Below are 19,562 nucleotides of genomic sequence, written 5' to 3'. Positions count from 1 at the left end.
TCCCGCTCCCCAGACCAGCCACGGCCACCAGGACCCATCTCCAGCCTAGGTAATGCCCCCAAGGCACCTGGCTCAGACCCCAGGACAGGCTCATGGTTGGAGCAGAGGTGCCTGCTGCATCTTGACCCCAAAGCATCCCAGTGGAACTGGGACTGCAGCCCCCACCCGTTCCTGCCCTTCCTGTGGGGCTGGGGGCACTCCAGGGGATGCTGTGCCCTGGGGGCTGATCCCAGTGCCAGGGTGCTCATTCTGCCACTGGGGTTCATCCCACTGGCCAGGTTTGGGATTCATCCCACTGCTGGGGTTTATCCCACTGGCCAGGTTTGGGGTTCATCCCACTGGCCGGGTTTGGGATTCATCCCACTGCTGGGGTTTATCCCACTGGCCAGGTTTGGGGTTCATCCAGTGCCCGGGTTCGGGGCTGACCCTGCAGCCAGGGCTGGTCTCCACGGGGCTTGGGGCAGCCTAGGCGCCCAACACCCCCGGCTCGTTAGCAGGGCACGCCCAGGCAGTTCACGGTTCATGTTGCAGCCACACAAAGCACCTCTGTTCCTCCTCCACCTCTGTTCCTCCTCCCGCCCGGCACAGAACCGCTCAGAGCCCGTCACGGACAGCGAGGGACGTGGGCACAACCTTCCCAGCGATCCCAGCGATCCCAGCGATTCCAGTGATCCCAGTGACCCCAGAGATCCCAGTGATCCCAGTGACCCCAGTGATCCCAATGATCCCAGTGACCCCAGTGATCCCAGCGATTCCAGTGATCCCAGTGACCCCAGAGATCCCAGTGCACAGCCAGAGTGGGAACCGCAGAACTGTGTTGGAATCACAGCTTTGGGTTGGAGGGACCTTAAAGCCCATCTGGTCCTGGTCCCTCCCAGCTCCAAACAAACTCTTTCCGGGCCCGAGGGGCATCCCAGCGCTCAGAGCTGGGGCAGGGGATCTGCTGGGATCCGGGATCTCAGCTCAAGCAGTGGGATCAGTGCCAGGACTTGCTGGGATCCAGGATCTCAGTGGGATGAACTCCATGAGTGGGATGAGCCCCAGCAGTGGGACCAGTGCCAGGACCTGCCGGGATCCAGGAAGCTCTGGAACGTGTCAGGCCGGACCCTTCCCGGCTGCGTGCAGACACGAACGTGCTCTGCCTTGTGCCGAGTGAGAACAGAGCTGGTGATCATCACCAGCTGCTCCCGCTCTGAGCTCGGCCTGGCCTCCATAAATAAATAAACAAACGCGGCATTTTCCACACAGCCTGACGGGGATGAAAGGCGGCGACATAGATCTCCAGGGTTTATGCCCTGTGGTTTATTCCCTGTGGTTTATTCCCCATGGTTCATCCCCCATGGTTTATCCGCCGCAGTTTATCCCCATGGTTTATCCCTGTGGTGTATTCCCTGTGATTTATCCCCGTGATCAATCCCCAGTGCTTTATCCCCATGGTTTATCCCCTGTGGTCTATTCCCCGTGGTTTATCCCCATGCTTTATCCCCCATGGTTTATCCCCCGGGGTTTAACCCTCGTGGTTTATCCACCGCGGTTTATCCCCATGGTTTATCCCTGTGGTACATCCCCCGTGGTTTATCCCGCTCCCGGCAGCTCCGTGCGCTGCTCGGCGCCGTGCCGGGAGCGCTCGGCCGGCTCGGCCGGAGGAGCCGCTGGGGACGGGGCAGGGCCGGTTCAGCAAAGATCGGGTTGCAGCTTCCAAGCAATCGCTCCCTCCTGAGCCTTTCTCGTCAGCGAGCACTGAGCCAGGCCCGGGAACGGGCTCAGGGATGGAGCTCTGGGGCTGGGGGACCAGGCGGGGGGATGGGGCTGAGCCAGGAACGGGCTCAGGGATGGGGGAGCAGCCGGGGGATGGGGCAGAGCCAGACCCGGGAACGGGCTCGGGGCTGGGGGAGCAACCGGGGGATGGAGCTGAGCCAGGCCCGGGAACGGGCTCAGGGCTGGGGGAGCAACTGGGAGATGGGGCCGGGAATAACGGGGAGAGGAGGTTTTGCTCCTGTGGCAGGGGGGCTGCAAGGTCCCTTCTGTTTCCCACCTGAACCATCCCATGATTCTCCCCTCATGGTGTGCAGCGATTGTCCCAGCCCTTTGTGCCCCCACGGCATTTGGGATTTGGGGGAGCACAGGGCCAAAGGGTGAACGTGGCGTGCCTGGAAAATCCCCGCGCAGGAAATGCCAGCCCTTCCTGTCCACCCCACTGTCCTGGGACATGGGGACACCCGGGAATGTGTCTAGCTCCTGGTGGGACACAGGGACACCTGGCAGTGTGTCCCGCTCCTGGTGGGACACCCTGGACTGTGTCTGGCTCCTGGTGGGACACGGGGACACCCCGCAGGCAGCAGGGACAGGGGGAGCCCCCACAGAGGCTCCTGGCCCAGGGGCACCCGTGTCCCCCAAACCCTGTGTCTCCTGGCCCTGAGCCCCCCGTGGCCCCCAAACACCACATCCCCTGCCCCGACCGAGGCTGTCCCCGTCTGTGGCCCCAGGCAGGGCAGGCGCGGCTGTTGCAACACAGAAACCGCTTCGGAAAACACGGGAAAGCAAAAACACCGAGCTGGGAGCGCTGAGGCCCCAGGCAGGGACACCTGAGCCACGTCCTGCACGTCCCCAAAGGTCAGGGACACCTGAGCTGTGTCCTGTACATCCCCAAGGACTGGGGACACCAGAGCCCTGTCCTGCATGTCCCCAAGGGTCAGGGACACCTGAGCCGTGTCCTGCACATCCCCAAGGGTCAGGGACACCTGAGCTGTGTCCTGCACGTCCCCAAGGGTCAGGGACACCTGAGCTGTGTCCTGCATGTCCCCAAAGGTCAGGGACACCTGAGCTGTGTCCTGTACATCCCCAAGGATTGGGGATACCAGAGCCCTGTCCTGCATGTCCCCAAGGGTCAGGGATACCTGAGCCGTGTCCTGCACGTCCCCGAGGGTCAGGGACACCTGAGCTGTGTCCTGCATGTCCCCAAAGGTCAGGGACACCTGAGCTGTGTCCTGTACATCCCCAAGGGACAGGGACACCTGAGCTGTGTCCTGCATGTCCCTGAGGGTCAGGGACACCTGAGCTGTGTCCTGCATGTCCCCAAGGCTCAGGGACACCTGAGCTGTGTCCTGCATGTCCCCAAAGGTCAGGGACACCTGAGCCACGTCCTGCATGTCCCCAAGGACTGGGGACACCTGAGCTGTGTCCTGCACGTCCCCAAGGGTCAGGGACACCTGAGCTGTGTCCTGCACGTCCCCAAAGGTCAGGGACACCTGAGCTGTGTCCTGTACATCCCCAAGGATTGGGGACACCAGAGCCCTGTCCTGCATGTCCCCAAGGGTCAGGGATACCTGAGCCGTGTCCTGCACGTCCCCGAGGGTCAGGGACACCTGAGCTGTGTCCTGCATGTCCCCAAAGGTCAGGGACACCTGAGCTGTGTCCTGTACATCCCCAAGGGACAGGGACACCTGAGCTGTGTCCTGCATGTCCCCAAAGGTCAGGGACACCTGAGCTGTGTCCTGTACATCCCCAAGGATTGGGGACACCAGAGCCCTGTCCTGCACGTCCCCAAGGGTCAGGGATACCTGAGCTGTGTCCTGCACATCCCCAAGGGTCAGGGACAGGGAGTGGCAGCACGGGCAGAGCCCGCGGCCCCGGAGCTGAGGGGTCACCAACCCCTGTGCCCTGCCCTGTAGGAGCTAACAGCAGGCCTGTTAGCTAAAAGAGCGTGAAGGAGCCGAGAAGTAACAAGAAGCTGACAAAGAGCTCTCTCCAAAGCTGTAACCCAGGAGACCGAGAGAAGAAAGATAAGAGAACCTTGCAGCTAGATGAAGTAGTTTTAGAAAGTTAGTTAAAGTCACTATAACTTTTCACCAATACTATTATGTTGACTTATTGTAGCCAATAGCTAGAACAAAAAAAGCATAAACAATTAGAAAATGTATAAAAGCCAGCCATGTTCAATAATGAAGAGTTGCCAACTGAAACTGCTTGCAGTCTCTACTTTGTGTTGAGACCGCCTCGAGAACGACACTGCCCGAGGGAAGGGGCTGTCACACCCCTGTCCCAGGTGACAGCACGTTCCAGGCTCCAGCTCCTGCTCCAGGGGCCCATCCAACACCCAAGGGAAGGGGCTGTCACACCCCTGTCCCAGGATCCCAGCTCCTGCTCCAAGGGCTCCATCCAAGACCGTGCCCAGGTAAGGGGATGTCATAGCCCTGTCCCAGATGAGACCACACTCCAGTCTCCAGCTCCTGCTCCAAGGGCTCCATCCAAGACCGTGCCCAGGTAAGGGGCTGTCACATCCCATGTCCCAGGCTCCAGCTCCTGCTCCAGGCCCCATCCAAGCCCAGAGTGGCACCTGCACCCGTCTGTGCCCAGCGAGGGCACCGGCAGCAGCAGCAGCCCCAGGCCAGCACAGATGCCATCCCTCACTGGCAGTAGCCGTGCCCAGGGCTGGGCACAGCTCAGCCCCGCGGCGGTGCCAAGGGATCCGTGGCGCCAGACAAACCTGTTCTGTCCCTGCCATCCTGTTACACAACCCGCAGGTGAGGGCAAGGCAGCGGATGGAAAATATTTGGATTCCAGTGAAGCATTTGATCCTGTCTGCCACCAAGCCGTGAGCTCAGCACGAACCCAGCCAGGCACAGGGGGCACAGGGGGGCACAACCGTGTGCCCTTCAGGCACTGCTGCCCCCTCAGGCCATCCTGGGCCATGGAGAACCAGCAGAGCAGGGGCAGAGAGCAGCAGGGCTGCCTACTCAACCAGGAGAAGCACCTGAAGCAAAGTAGAAATTTTCCAGAGTAGAAATCTATTATAATCTAGGTGAAATGCACATTTTGAGTTAAATCTGTAGCTTGCTGTTTAGCCTGACTGCCTGGTCTCACAGAAAACCTGTGCTCAGAGAAACTGCTTCAGCTGAAGGACAAGAGGTAAGGGGTGGGGGAAAGGAGCAGCCAAAGCAAAGCAACCTGACTCAAGAGTTCTTTCTGATAAAGAAGAATTAGCAGCAAATGTCACTCAAAATCAGTAGATTGAATATGTATGAACCCACTGTGAAATAGCATACATATGTATTTGAGAGAGAGATTTAAAATAATCTGAAGTCCCCAGAAGTACGCATGTCATTTTAAAATATGATTCCCACACGCGGCCAGGGTGGTAATAAACATACCAGCTTTACAACTGCACAAAAGCCGTGGAGTTTGTTTGTTTGTTTGTTTCTGCAAGTCACACCCCAGTGCGTGGCTGTGCCCGGGCCTGGGAGAGCGGGCAGGGAAACTGAGTCAGGGACAGCCCAGCGGGGTGGGCAGTGCCAGAGCTGCCCCAGTCAGGGCAGGAGGGGCACCCACAGCACCCAGCCCTTCTCCAGGAACCCTCCCTGTGACAGAACCATCAAAGTCCAGGGTGGTGTGGGTGGGAAGGGACCTCAGAGGTCACCTCGCTTCACCCTGCCATGGCAGGTACATCTCCCACCAGCCCAGGTCACTCCAAGCCCCATCCAGCCTGGGCTTGGGCACGTCCAGGGATCCAGAGACAGCCACAGCTGCTCTGGGAATTCCATTGCAACACCCTAACATCCTCATGGGGAAGAATTCCTTCCCAAAATCCCATCCATCCCAATATGTATCACTGCTCCCATTGCAACACCTCACCATCCTCATGGGGAGGAATCCCTTCCCAAATCTCATCACAGTATCTAACAGCGCACCCACTGCAGCATCTCACCACCCTGACAGGGAGGAATTCCTTCTCAAAATCCCATCCCAAAATCCAATCCCACTATCTCACACTGTTCCCATTGCAATACCCCACCACTCTCACAAGTAGGAATTCTTTCCCAAATCCCATCCCAAATATAGCACTGCTCCCTCTGCAACACCTCACCACCCTGACAGGGAGGAATTCCTTCCCAAATTCCATCCCAAATCTAACACTGCTCCCATTGCAACCCCACCACTCTCACAGGCAGGAATTCCTTCCCAAATCCCATCCCATACCCAGCACTGCTCCCTCTGCAACACCTCATCACCCTGACAGGCAGGAATTCCTTCCCAAAATCCCATCCATCCCATATCTAAAACTGCTCCCATTCCAACACCCCACCACCCTGACAGGCAGGAATTCCTTCCCCAATCCCATCCCATACCCAGCACTGCTCCCCGTGGGAGGGTTGGCAGCCTCTGCTTCCCTGCGTGCCCACGGCTGCCCTTCCCTGCTGCCCAGCAAACACTGCCCTCCCTGTTCTCGTCCCTGTTCTCCAGCAAGGGGACACCCGAGTATTTTTCCACTGGCCGAGCAGGGCCAGGACAGCTCCTGCAGGGGCAGCAGCAGCAGCAGGGTTGGTGTATGCCAGGGCAGCCCCTGCAGGGGCAGCAGCAGCAGGGTCAGCAGGGTCAGCAGCAGGGCCGGTGTTTATTTCCCGGCTCCCTGCCCACACCAGGGCAGCTCCTGCAGGGGCAGCAGCAGCAGGGTTGGTGTTTATTTCCCGGCTCCCTGCCCACACCAGGGCAGCCCCTGCAGGGGCAGCAGCAGCAGGGGCAGCAGGGTCAGCAGCAGGGTCGGTGTTTATTTCCTGGCTCCCTGCCCTCGCCTGCAGCCAGAGCCGGCAGCGATGTTTGCTTTATCCCCTGGCTCTGCTTGGCCCCAGAGGAGACATGAGCGTGGTGACACCTCAGCCCAGCCTGGGGAGGTGACACGAGCCTGGGGTCATGCCAGCACTGCCCTGGGAGATGACACCACTCTGGGGTCACCCCATAGCAGCCCTGGGAGGGGGCACAGGCCTGGGCTCATGGACAAGAGCAGCCCAGGGAATCCTGCAGAGCTCCAGGACACACATCCCTGCTGGGACAGCAGCCCTGCAGAGCTCCAGGACACACATCCCTGCTGGGAGAGCAGCCCAGGGAGCTCCAGGACACACATCCCTGCTGGGAGAGCAGCCCTGCAGAGCTCCAGGACACACAGCCCTGCTGGAAGGGCAGCGCTGCAGAGCTCCAGGACACACAGCCCTGCTGGAAGGACATCCCAGCTCAGCAGGCTCTGAGGGAGGAGCAGTGGCCAGCAGGAACCAGCCCAGCTGGGAGGAACTCAGGCAGATTTCCGTGTTCTTGCCCCGCTGAGTAGCTGAGCCCTGAGCAGAGCAGCTCCAGGAGAGGCAGGAACCCCTCAGTGAGCAGTGCCAGCCCTGCAGGAGCTCAGCCAGGCTTGCCATGCAGCCTGGATTGCCAAGCAAACTGTATTTGCCCTCTGTATGGCAGTTTTCTTCTGTTCAGTGGGCAGTTTTCCTTATCTCCCGCACAACCTGGGAGACATCTGCTGATAACAGCCATTGAATGTCACTGCATGGCTGATAAGAACTGCAGCATCCCACTGGGAGATGTGAGCCCAGAGGCGAGAGCCAAGCATTCCCAACTGGATATAATGTGGAGATTCCGGAACACCAGCACAACACCAGCACTGCAGCCAGATTTCCAGCTGAACTTCTATAGGATCCCTACTCCAGCAGAACTATCCCTGATACTCCAAAAAACTGCAGCCACAATTCCAATGGGATTTCTATAGGATCTCTACTCCAGCAGAACCATCCCTGACACTCCAAAAAACTGCAGCCACAATTCCAATGGGATTTCTTTAGGATCCCTACTCCAGCAGAACTATCCCTGACACTCCAGCAGCCACAATTCCAATTGGACTTTTACAGGATCCCTGATCCAGCAGAACCACATTTGACACTCCAAAAAAACTGCAGCCACAATTCCAATGGGACTTCTATAGGATCCCTACTCCAGCAGAACCACACCTGACACTCCAAAAAACTGCAGCCACAGTTCCAATGGGACTTCTATAGGATCCTTGCTCCAGCAGAACCACACCTGGCACTCCAAAAAACTGCAGCCACAATTCCAATGGGATTTCTATAGGATCCCTACTCCAGCAGAACTATCCCTGACACTCCAGCAGCCACAATTCCAATGGGATTTCTCCAGGATCCCTGCTCCAGCAGAACCACCCCTGACACTCCGGGAGGGCTGCAGCCACAATTCCAATGGGACTGCCCCCAACACCCTGACCCACAGGGTGTCAGGTTGTGTTCTAACTCTGTCGGTGGTGTTTTAGTTCACTGCATTGTTTATTTTATTTGTTTTTGTTCCCTATTAAAGAACTGTTATTCCTGCTCCCATATTTTTTGCCCAAGAGCCCCTAAAATTAAACATTATAACAATTCAGAGGGGGGAGGTTTTACATTCTCCATTTCAGGGGAGGCTCCTGCCTTCCTCAGCACACACCTGTGTGTTCAAACCCAGACAAGCGCTCAGGGCAGAGCTGAGCCGCATTCCAGGAGCTTCACCCAGCCCGGGACAGCCCAGCCCGGCACGGAACACGAACCAAACCCTCCGGGACAGCCGAGGGCTCGGGTTACAGCACAGGAAACGCAGGAAGGGGCACGGAGGGGGCTGGAGCCGGCTGCAGCTCAAACAAACCCATCCCCCTGGGAAAGAGAGGGAAAGGGCCAAAAACCGGCGTGGATAAAGGCAGGAAAGGGAAAAAAACCAGGGAAAATGGAGGGAATTGTAACGCGGTGGGAGGCGGGAGCACAGGGGGAGAGAGCTGGGGGTAAAGGAGCTTCAGCCTGGAATCCCTGTGAAAAACAGGGATAAAGGAGCTGCAGCCTGGAATTGCTGTGAAAAACAGGGATGGGATAAAGGAGCTGCAGCCCAGAATTGCTGTGAAAAACAGGGATGGGATAAAGGAGTTGCAGCCTGGAATATGTACAGGATTGAGGAGCTGCAGCCTGGAATTCTCATGGAGAACAGGGACAGGATTAAGGAGCTGCAGCCTGAAATTCCTTTCAGAACACGGACGGGGATTGAGGAGCGTGTTCCTGCATGAAAAACCACAATTCCTGCGCTGAATCCTCTCAGCAGGCTGACGTCAGCCCCTCCCCAGCAGCCAGAACAAGGCTCGGGATTGTTTCGGCCCGGGAGAGCTCCCCGAGGATTAAAGGCTCGGTGAAATGCAGAGCACGGCACGGCGAGAGCAGCACCAGGGCTCCATCCATCATCCATCCATCCTGCCATCCATCCATCATCCATCCATCATCCATCCATCCGTCCATCCATCATCCATCCATCCATCCGTCATCCATCATCCTGCCATCCATCCATCCGTCCATCATCCATCCATCCGTCCATCCATCATCCATCCGTCCATCCGTCCATCCATCCATCATCCATACGTCTGTCCATCCGTCTGTCCATCTGTCATCCATCCATCCATCCATCATCCATCCACCCATCCATCCATCCATCCATCCATCATCCATCCATCCCTGCTTTGCCCACGGAAGGTGATGGGGAAGACTCCAAAACTCAGCACAGCCCGGGCTCGATCCGTGCTCCAAACCCAGCACAGCCTGGGCTTAATCCATGCTCCAAACCCAGCACAGCCTGGGCTTAATCCGTGCTCCAAACCCAGCACAGCCTGGGCTTAATCCATGCTCCAAACCCAGCACAGCCTGGGCTTAATCCATGCTCCAAACCCAGCACAGCCTGGGCTTAATCCGTGCTCCAAACCCGGCACAGCCTGGGCATGATTTGGGCTCCAAACCCGGCACAGCCCAGACTCAATCCGTGCTCCAAACCCAGCACAGCCTGGGCTCAATCCGGGCTCCAAACCCGGCACAGCCCAGGCTCGGTCCATGCTCCAAACCTGGCAGAGCCCAGGCTCAATCCGTGCTCCAAACCCGGCACAGCCTGAGATCCATCCAGGCTCCAAACCCGGCACAGCCCAGGCTCGGTCCGGGCTCCAAACCCGGCACAGCCCAGGCTCGATCTGTGCTCCAAACCCGGCACAGCTTGGGCTCAATCCATGCTCCAAACCCGGCACAGCCCAAGATCCATCCAGGCTCCAAACCTGGCACAGCCCAGGCTCGGTCCGTGCTCCAAACCTGGCACAGCCCAGGCTCGATCTGTGCTCCAAACCTGGCACAGCCCAGGCTCGGTCCGTGCTCCAAACCCGGCACAGCCCAGGCTCCAAACCCAGCACAGCTCGGGCTCAATCCAGGCTCCAAACTGGCACAGCCTGGGCATGATTTGGGCTCCAAACCCGGCACAGCCCAGGCTCAATCTGTGCCAGAGCCGTGCTGGAGACAGAGCTGCACCATCTGCTTCCAGTAACATTTATGCATTGGTGAGCTCCTGAATTCCATTTCCTTTGGTTCCCCCTCAGCTGGGGTGTCCCAGAGCCCCCATTCATGGCACAGCCAGGGTGAAACCTCCACTGTCCTCAAGTGTTGGATATTAACCCTAAAGTCTTGGATATTAGCCAAAATTCTTAGATATTAACCCTAAAGTCCCGGATATTAGCCACAATTCTTGGATATTAACCCTAAACTCTTAGATATCATCCTAAATTCTTGGATATTAACCCTAAAGTCTTGGATATTAGCCAAAATTCTTAGATATTAACCCTAAAGTCCCGGATATTAGCCACAATTCTTGGATATTAACCCTAAACTCTTAGATATCATCCTAAATTCTTGGATATTAACCTTAAAGTCCTGGGTATTAGCCATAATTCTTGGACATTAATCCTAAATCCCTGGCTATTAACTCTGAAGTCCTAAACCCTATTAACCCTAAATTTTTGGCTATCATCCTAAATTCTTGGATATTAACCCTACATTCATGGATATCACCCTAAATTCTTGGCTATTAACCCTAAAGTTCTGGATATTAGCCAAAATTCTTGGATATTATCCCTAAATTATTGGCTATTAGGCCTGAATTCTTGAATATCACCCTAAATTCTTGGATATTAACCCTAAATTTTTGGATATCATCCTCAATTCTTGGATATTGACCCTAAATTCATGTATATGAATTCTTGGATATTACCCCTAAATTCTTAGATACCATCCTAAATTCTTGGATATTGACCCAAAAGTCCTGGATATTAACCCTAAATTCTCAGATATGATCCTAAAATCATGGATATTGCCCCTAAACTCATGGATATCACCCCTGAATTCTCAGCTATTAACCCAAAACTCCTGGCAGCTCCCCTGCGAGATGCGCTGAGCTGGGCAGGGTCACCCCAAACTTGCCCTGCGAGGTTCCCCCGGGGCAAAGAGAAGCCAGGGAGGGCAGGACAAGGGAGGGATGGCAGGAAGGGAAGGAGGCAGGGATGGCAGGAGGGGAGGCAGCTGAGCCCTGCAGCTGATCCCTCTGTGCTGGAATGGCTCCTCACAGCTCCTCTCGGCTCCTCACGGCTCCCTGGGGACAGCTGGCAGCAGAGCAGCTTTCAAAAATAACCCCGTGGCAGGAATTGCAGGGCTGGAGCCTTCCCAAAGCCTTCCCCAGCGTGGAGCCGGGATCTGCTGCCAAGTGCGACCTCATCCATGCCTAAAAATGGGAACCCCCGCACTGCCGGGATCCCAGCCCTGCCTCCCTCCCTCCCTGCGCTGCTTTTCCATGCTTTGTTTTCCTTTTCCCACCCCGAACCTCCCCCCTGCCTCTGGCTGGTTTTTAACAGCATTTTATGTTCATTAAACGCTGCCTCAGCGTTTCTGCCCCGCGTTTTCTGCTGCTGGTTTTTCCCTCCTCTCACCCTCCTGGAGGAGTCAGAGCTCGGAGCTGGGGAGCCCCAGGATGGTTTGGGTGGGGAGGGGTCTGTAACACCCCCAGTGCCACCCTGTGACATAGCAGGGACACGTTCCATGGGATCAGGGACACCTTCCATGGCCAGGGACACCTTCCATAGTGCCAGGGACACCTTCCATGGGCAGTGACACCTTCCATGGGACCAGGGACACCTTCCATGGCACCAGGGAAACCTTCCATGGCACCAGGGACACCTTCCATGAGACCAGGGACACCTTCCATAGGCAAGGAAACCTTCCATGGGTGGGGACACCTTCTATGGACCAGGGACACCTTCCATAGGCAAGGAAACCTTCCATGGGCGGGGACACCTTCCATGGGACCAGGAACACCTTCCTTGGGCAGGGACACCTCCCATGGGCAGGGAAACCTTCCATAGTGCCAGGGACACCTTCCATGGCACCAGGGAAACCTTCCATGGGAACAGGGACACCTTCCACAGGCAGGGACACCTCCCACTCTCCCAGGTTCCTCCAAACCCCAGTGTCCAGCCTGGCCTGGAAAACCTGCAGGGATCCAGGGGCAGCCTCAGCTGCTCTGGGAATCCCATCCCAGCCCCTCCCCACCCTGCCAGGGAACAATTCCTCATTCCCAATCTCCCATCCAGCCCTGCCCTCTGGCACTGGGAGCCATTCCTTGTGTCCTCTCCCTCCTGGGAGCCATTCCCCTGTCCTCTCCCTCCTGTCCCCAGTCCCTCTCCAGCTCTCCTGGAGGCCCTTCAGGCCCTGTAAGAGCTCCAGGATCTCCCCAGAGCTCAGTTTTTCCCTTGAACCCCCCAGATCTGCACCCCACAGGATTTCTGTGCTGAGAATCAGAAGCCCATCCCATCCCGGTCCCTCTGGGTGCCCCATCCCTTCCCTCACTCTATCCCAAGCCTATTAACCCTATTACCCCTATTAATTTTTTGACATCATCCTGAATTCTTGGATATTAAACCTAAATTTTCGGATATAATCTAAATTCTCAGATATTAACCCTAATTTCTCAGATATCATCCTGAATTCTTGAATATTAACCCCAAATTCTTAGATGTCATCTTGAATTCTTTGCTATTAACCCTAAATTTTTGGATATCATTCTGAATTCTTGGATATTAACCCTAAAATCCCAAAGCAAATCCCACACTGAAGCAGCAGCAGAACCACGAGCAGGGGCCAGTTCCAGGCTGACTCAGAGGAATAAATCACAGGAACAATTTTAAATTTCCATCCATGAGCCCCATCTGAGCACTCCCACCCCAGGGAAGGGCTGCAGGAGCCCAGACCTGTCCAGAGCAGCCCCAGAGGGACAGAACTGACAGGTGGGGATGGGGAGGGGGTGGAAATCACAGCCTGAGCCCAGGAAATGGGACAGACAGACAGACAGACAGACAGATGTAGTGGGAGCAGCAAACTCCTGCTGGTCACAGCCCCCTTTCCCGGGCAAACTGAGGGTTTGGGACCCCAAAGCAGCAGGGATAAACCAGACTGATAAACCAGGCTCACCACAGCCCTGCCCACACCAACAGAGGCACAAAACCTCCCAGAAAAAGCAGAAAGCCAAATTTATTCTCCCTTCTGCTCATAATCTCCAGGGTGGGTGGGAAAAGCAAAGGAGGTCACGGAGGCAAGGCTGAGGGAGCGCCGGTGCTCCCAGGTGGGAAATGGTGTGCCAGCAGCAGTTCCCAACCAGCAGCTGTAGTATATGGTAGGGATAATTCATGCTATTAATGTATAAAATATTGTAAAATCCAAACTATGGCTTTTGACCATCCTGGCCGGGAGCAGCGTCTTATTCATATACATCTAGTTCCCGGACTTTGTTGAGATAACATCGGGATTTTTAACGTAAGAATAGCGGCTTCCAGGCCGATAATCGTTGGCTTCCCCGAGTTGTCGGGTCCACCTTGGAAGGGATTATCGCCCTGCTGATTACATCTGTCGAGATAACCAACGGTGCCATCCTGATCCATGTGAATACATGGCTTCTGCGGTGTCGACTGACAACACCGAGACACATGGACTGGACCTTTGTCCACCTCTGCACATGGAAATCAACAACGATGCATGTGAAGAGACACAGAGAACATTCGGTCATCTCTGCCTCGGGCAGAATAAACTGTATAAAACCTCGCTGCAAGAAGCAGCATTTGTGAACTGGGGACACTCTGACGCTCGGAGTCAGATCCATGTTCACCCGGTGCTGACCCCAGGCTCGACGCTGACTCTTTTGCTGTGGTGGTTTCTAAGACCAAACTTCAGTCTCGCAGACAAATTAATAAATCTTTGCTAAATTTTTGAAAATTTTGGCTCACAATTTGATCATTTATAACAGCGGGAAAAGCAAAGAGGTCATGGATCAAGGCGGAGGGAGCCCCGGTGCTCCCAGGTGGGAAATGGTGTGGTAGCAGCAGTTCCCAACCAGCAGCAGAGCTCTGACAGGGGCAGGGCAGGGCTGGGACACTGCCAGGGACAGGGGGCTGCTCCTCTGTCACGGGTGTTCACAGGGGTCCCAGGATGAGGAAAGGGATGAGGATCTGACTCCATGTTTCCAAAGGCTGATTTATTATTTTATGGTATATATTATATTAAACTATACTAAAAGAATAGAAGGAAAGGTTTCATCAGAAGGCCAGCTAGAATAGAATATTAAAGAATAATAAAAAAGGCTTGTGGCTCAGAGAGAGAGTCCAAGCCAGCTGACTGTGATTGGCCGTTAATTAGAAACAACCACATGAGACCAATCACAGATGCACCTGTTGCATTCCACAGCAGCAGATAATCATTGTTTACATTTTGTTCCTGAGGCCTCACAGCTTCTCAGGAGAAAAAACCCTAAGGAAAGGATTTTTCATAGAAGTTGTCTGTGACACTCCACCAGAACCCCAAGCTCTGCCCACCGGGACCCCGATGGCCCTGCCCTCCAAACCCCAGTTCTGAGGGTCCCACACAGGGCTGGACCCCTCTGAAAACTGATTGGGGAAATAAATAATGGCAGTGGGGCTCCAGCAAGAGCTCCCTGTGGGGACAAAGCCCAGCAGAGCTGAGGGTGGATCTGCAGCGCCTGGCTCCTTCCTGCAGGTCACAAACACCTGGGCATCTGCACAAACACCTGTGAACCTGCACAATCAAACATCTGTGAATTTGTACAAGCATCTGTGAATCTGCACAATCAAACATCTGTGAATTTGTACAAGCATCTGTGAATCTGCACAAAGAAACACCTGGGAATCTGCATAAACAAACATCTGGAAACCTGCACAAACATCTGGGAACCTGCACAAACATCTGGGAACCTGCACAAACACCTGGGAATCTGCACAAACACCTGGGAACCTGCACACAAACACCTGGGAATCTGCACAAAGAAACACCTGGGAACCTGCACACAAACACCTGGGAACCTGCACAAACACCTGGGAATCACACAAACACCTGGGAATCTGCACAAAGAAACACCTGGGAATGTGCACAAACACCTGTGAACCTGCGCAAACATCTGTGAATTTGTACAAGCATCTGTAAATCTGCACAAAGAAACACGTGGGAATCTACATAAACAAACATCTGGAAACCTGCACAAACATCTGGGAACCTGCACAAACACCTGGGAATCTGCACAAACATCTGAGAACCTGCACACAAACACCTGGGAATCTGCACAAACACCTGAGAACCTGCATAGCTCCTGCACAAACCTCCTCCAGCGGGCAATCACGGAGCATTCCTGCTGCTCTGGCTCTCCTGGTCAGGTCTGGGCATGGCAGCACCGCTCCAGAAAGTTCGTGCATAATTCAGTACGGAAATCCTCAATAAACATCAATATTGAACATCACTGTTTGGCACTGAAATCCTCACCATTAAACACCACTGGTTGTATGGCATTGAAATGCTCATTAAACATCACTGGCATTGAAATCCTCACCAATAAATGTCACTGTTTGGCATTGAAACCCTCACCATTAAACATCACTGGCATTGAAATCCTCACCAATAAATGCCAAACTGTTTGCTTGGCATTGAGATCCTCACCATTAAATATCACTTTGGCATTGAAATCTTCACCGTTAAATATCACTATTTGTTTTGGTACTGAAATCCTCAGCATAAAACATCACTGCTATTGAAATCCTCACCATGAAAGATCACTTTTCGGCATTGAAATCCTCACCATTAAACATCCCTGGCACTGAAACTCTCACCATGAAACACCACTGACACTGAAACCCTCACCATGAAACACCACTGGCATTGAAATCCTCACCACTAACATTGAAATCCTCACCAATAAATGCCACTGTTTGGCAATGAAATCCTCACCATTAAACACCACTGACATTGAAATCCTCACCACTAAACACCACTGACACTGAAATCCTCACTAATAAACATGTTTGTTTGGCATTGAAATCCTCACCATGAAACACTGAAATCTTCACCAATAAATGTCACTGGCAATGAAATCCTCACCATTAAACAAACTCCACTGACATTGAAATCCTCACCAATAAACACATCTGTTTGGCATTGAAATCCTCACCATGAAACATGACTGTTTGCTTGACACTGAAATCCTCACCATTACACATCGCTGGCAGTGAAATCCTCACCAATAAATGTCACTGTCTGGCATTGAAATGCTCACCATTAAACATTGAAATCCTCACCAATAAATATCACTGTTTGGCATTGAAATCCTCACCACTAAACATCACTGTTTGGCATAGAAATCCTCACCTTTACCCATCGCTGGTTGGCCAGAACAGACAGAAGGAATTTCCACAATATCCCTGCTAAACCTCCCCTGGCCCAGCCTGAGGCCATTCCCTGTACTCCTGTCCCTGTTCCCTGGTATCAGATCCCAAATCCTCCCAGCTGTGCCCTCCTGTCAGGAGCTGTGCAGAGCCACAAGATCCCCCCTAAGCCTCCTTTGCTCCAGGCTGAGGCCCTTCCCAGCTCCTCCAGACCTTCCCAACTCCATTCCTGACTCTGAACTCTCTCCAGCTCCTCGATATTCTCCATTTCACGAGGGTCAGGGTCAAGCCCTCGGTGTGGGGAAGGCGTTTTACAGAGAGGAGGAGGGAGCAGGAGAAGGGGGTGTGGAAGCACCTGGCAGTGCTGAGGGATAGAGCAGATGATCAGCCAGGAGGAGTTATCAACCAGGAGTGATCAGCCAGCCCCAGGGATCAGCCAGGAGCAGGGATCAGCCAGGAGCAGGGATCAGCCCCAGGAGCAGGGATCAGCCCCAGGAATCAGCCAGGAGCAGGAATCAGCTCCAGGAGCAGGGATCAGCCCCAGGGGCAGGGATCAGCCCCAGGAACAGGGATCAGCACCAGGGATCAGCCCCAGGGGCAGGGATCAGCCAGGAGCAGGGATCAGCCCTAGGAGCAGGGATGAGGAGCAGGGATCAGCCCCAGGGATCAGGAGCAGGGATCAGCCCCAGGAGCGGGGATCAGGAGCAGGGATCAGCCCCAGGAGCAGGGATCAGCCCCAGGGATCAGCCCCAGGAGCAGGGATCAGCCCCAGAGGCAGGGATCAGCCCCAGGGGCAGGGATCAGCCAGGAGCAGGGATCAACCCCAGGAGCAGGGATCAGCCCCAGGGATCAGCCCCAGGAACAGGGATCAGGAGCACGGATCAGCCCCAGGGATCAGCCCCCAGAGCAGGGATCAGCCCCAGGGATCAGCCAGGAGCAGGGATCAGTAGCCCAGCAAAGCCCAGCCTGGGAATTCAGGCCGGGAGATGCAGCCCTGGGCTGAGCTGAGCGCCGGGGCCAGTGCTGTCCCGGGACAGGAGAGATAAGGGGCAGATAAAGGGTTTGGCCTTGGGGACAGGGGTGATAAGGGGAAGATAAAGGGTCCGGCCTTGGAGACAGGGGAGATAAGGGGCAGATTAAAGGTCTGGCCTCGGGGACAGGGGAGATAAGGAGCAGATCAAGGGTTTGGCCTTGGATGGGCCTTTCCCCTCCGGGCTCCGGCAGTGCCTGTGGTCTGTCCATCCCCCAGCAGAGCGTCTGTCCCCCAGCCCCGTGTCCATCTCCCAGCCCCTGCCTGGGGCCAGGATTCACCTCCGGCTCTGCTCCCTGTTCTGGGGGCCCTGGCAGGCACAGGGTGGCTCCAGCCCCATTTTTGGGAGTCCCTCCTGGTGCTGCAGCCTGGCACAGGAAGATGAGCTGAGCCGTTCTCTGGAGAGGAGGAACGGCGCTCTCCAGCCCCGGGCTGGGCTCTGAGGGCAGCCCCGACCCAGCACCAGTGACCGGCACGTCCCCGCTCCCGCAGGAGCTCCGGGGTCACCGTGCTGCCACCTGCGGGGCTGGCACCGGGCACAGCTCCGGGACCCAGACCAGCAGAACCCTCCGGTAGCCTCCAGCGGCCCCTCAGGGCGGTCACCGGCTGCCCAGCACGGCCGGTCCCACCGGAACGGGGACAGGGGGACGGGCCTGGACTGACCCGGGGCTCTCCTCACCAGGGCTCCCCACACCGGCGGACCGCGAGCCCAGCTCGGCCTCCGGTACCGGGACACGGTGAGCCCGAGCCCTGCCCCAGACACCCCAGAGCAGGGCAGGGTGAAACGTGAGCAGCCCGCACCAGCAGCCGCACCGGGCACGGTGAGATCGGCTCCCCACGGCAGGCACGGCGAGATCGTCTCCCTGGGCACGGTGAGATCGGCTCCCGGCACATCTGGGCACCGTGAGATCGGCTCCCCGCACCGGCACAGCCCGCACCGAGACACGGCGGGCTCAGCTTCCAACACCGAGACACGGCGGGATCGGCTTCCAATACCGAGACACAGCGGGCTCGGCTTCCAACACACCGACACACGGCGGGATCGGCTTCCAATACTGAGACACGGCGGAATCGGCTTCCAACACCGAGACACGGCGGGATCGGCTTCCAACACCGAGACACGGCGGGTTCGGTTCCCCGCACCGAGACACGGCGGGCTCAGCTTCCAACACACCGAGACACGGCGGGCTCGGCTTCCAAAACCGGTACAGCCCGCACCCAGACACGGCGGGCTCCGCTTTCCCCACCGAGACACGGCGGGCTCGGCTCCTCATACCGAGACACGAATCGCCGTGGCATGGCGAGCTCGGCTTTCCTCACCGGCACAGCCCGAGCCGGGCATGACCGAGCTCGGCTCCCCGCTCCTCCGGCTGTCCCCGGGGACTCGCTCCCCGCATCGCCCTCCGGCCGCGGCCCTCGCCGTGCCCCGCACAGCCCGGTGGCCCCGTCCCCATCCCCGGGATCCCCGTCCCCATCCTCGGCATTCCCATCCCCTCTCCGGCCTCCCCCCGCCCGGCATTCCGCGCTCCCACCTGCTCGCGGCGCTTCTGCCAGCGGCCGCAGGGACTCTCCTCCAGCACCTCGCTCTCCTCCTCGCTCTCCTCCTCCTTCTCCTGCGCCAGCCGCGCGTCCGGCTCGGGCACCGCCATCCCCGCCGCGATCCGCGCTCCAAGGGCTGTGCAGAGCTGTGCCGGGCTCTAGTCCGACCCGATCCGCTTAGATCCGATCCAATCCGACCCGAACCGATCCACTCTGAACCACCGCGAGCCGAGCTGATGCGCGCCGAACCGAAGCGAACCGAACGGAACCAAGCCGAAGGGGGCGAACCAGAGCCAAGCCGAGCCAAGCCGAGCCGCACCGCAGCGCCCCGAGCCCCGCCGCGCTCTGCCGGTGCCGTGCGGGGCCGGCCCGGGCTCGTCCCGCCCCGCTCCGGACGTGCGGCCGCGCACGCCCCGCCCCGCCGGGAGGGGCTCCCGCACCGGCGGCAGCAGCTCCCGCACCACCGGCACTCCCGGCAGCGGCTCCGGCATCCCCGGAGGGGCTCCCGCACCCCTGATAGTGCCCCGCACCCCGCACCGGGCTCGACCCGCCCCGGGGCCGTCCGGTTCGTGTCCGTGTCCTGCCCCGCCAGCAGCCGCCGGTTGCCCCCTTCCGGGGCCCGGG

At 56.7% G+C, this 19,562-nt stretch overlaps 1 protein-coding gene across 1 annotated transcript in view; it reads right to left on the bottom strand.

Annotated features, from left to right (window-relative positions):
- The window catches only part of NRBP2 (nuclear receptor binding protein 2), a 37,507-nt gene extending 18,270 nt beyond the window's left edge, over window positions 1-19,237 (bottom strand). The window contains exon 1 of the mRNA XM_074559225.1: window positions 18,932-19,237. Within this exon, the coding sequence (XP_074415326.1) occupies window positions 18,932-19,048 (117 nt within the window). The 5' untranslated portion in view covers window positions 19,049-19,237. The remainder of the gene's footprint in view (window positions 1-18,931) is intronic.
- Between the last annotated feature and the right edge of the window lie 325 nt (window positions 19,238-19,562).

This window comes from Zonotrichia albicollis, chromosome 1 (genome assembly GCF_047830755.1).
Source record: "Zonotrichia albicollis isolate bZonAlb1 chromosome 1, bZonAlb1.hap1, whole genome shotgun sequence".
Lineage (NCBI taxonomy): Eukaryota > Metazoa > Chordata > Aves > Passeriformes > Passerellidae > Zonotrichia > Zonotrichia albicollis.
Note: the sequence above shows the minus strand (reverse complement) of the source record. Positions and strands in the feature narration are given on the sequence as shown.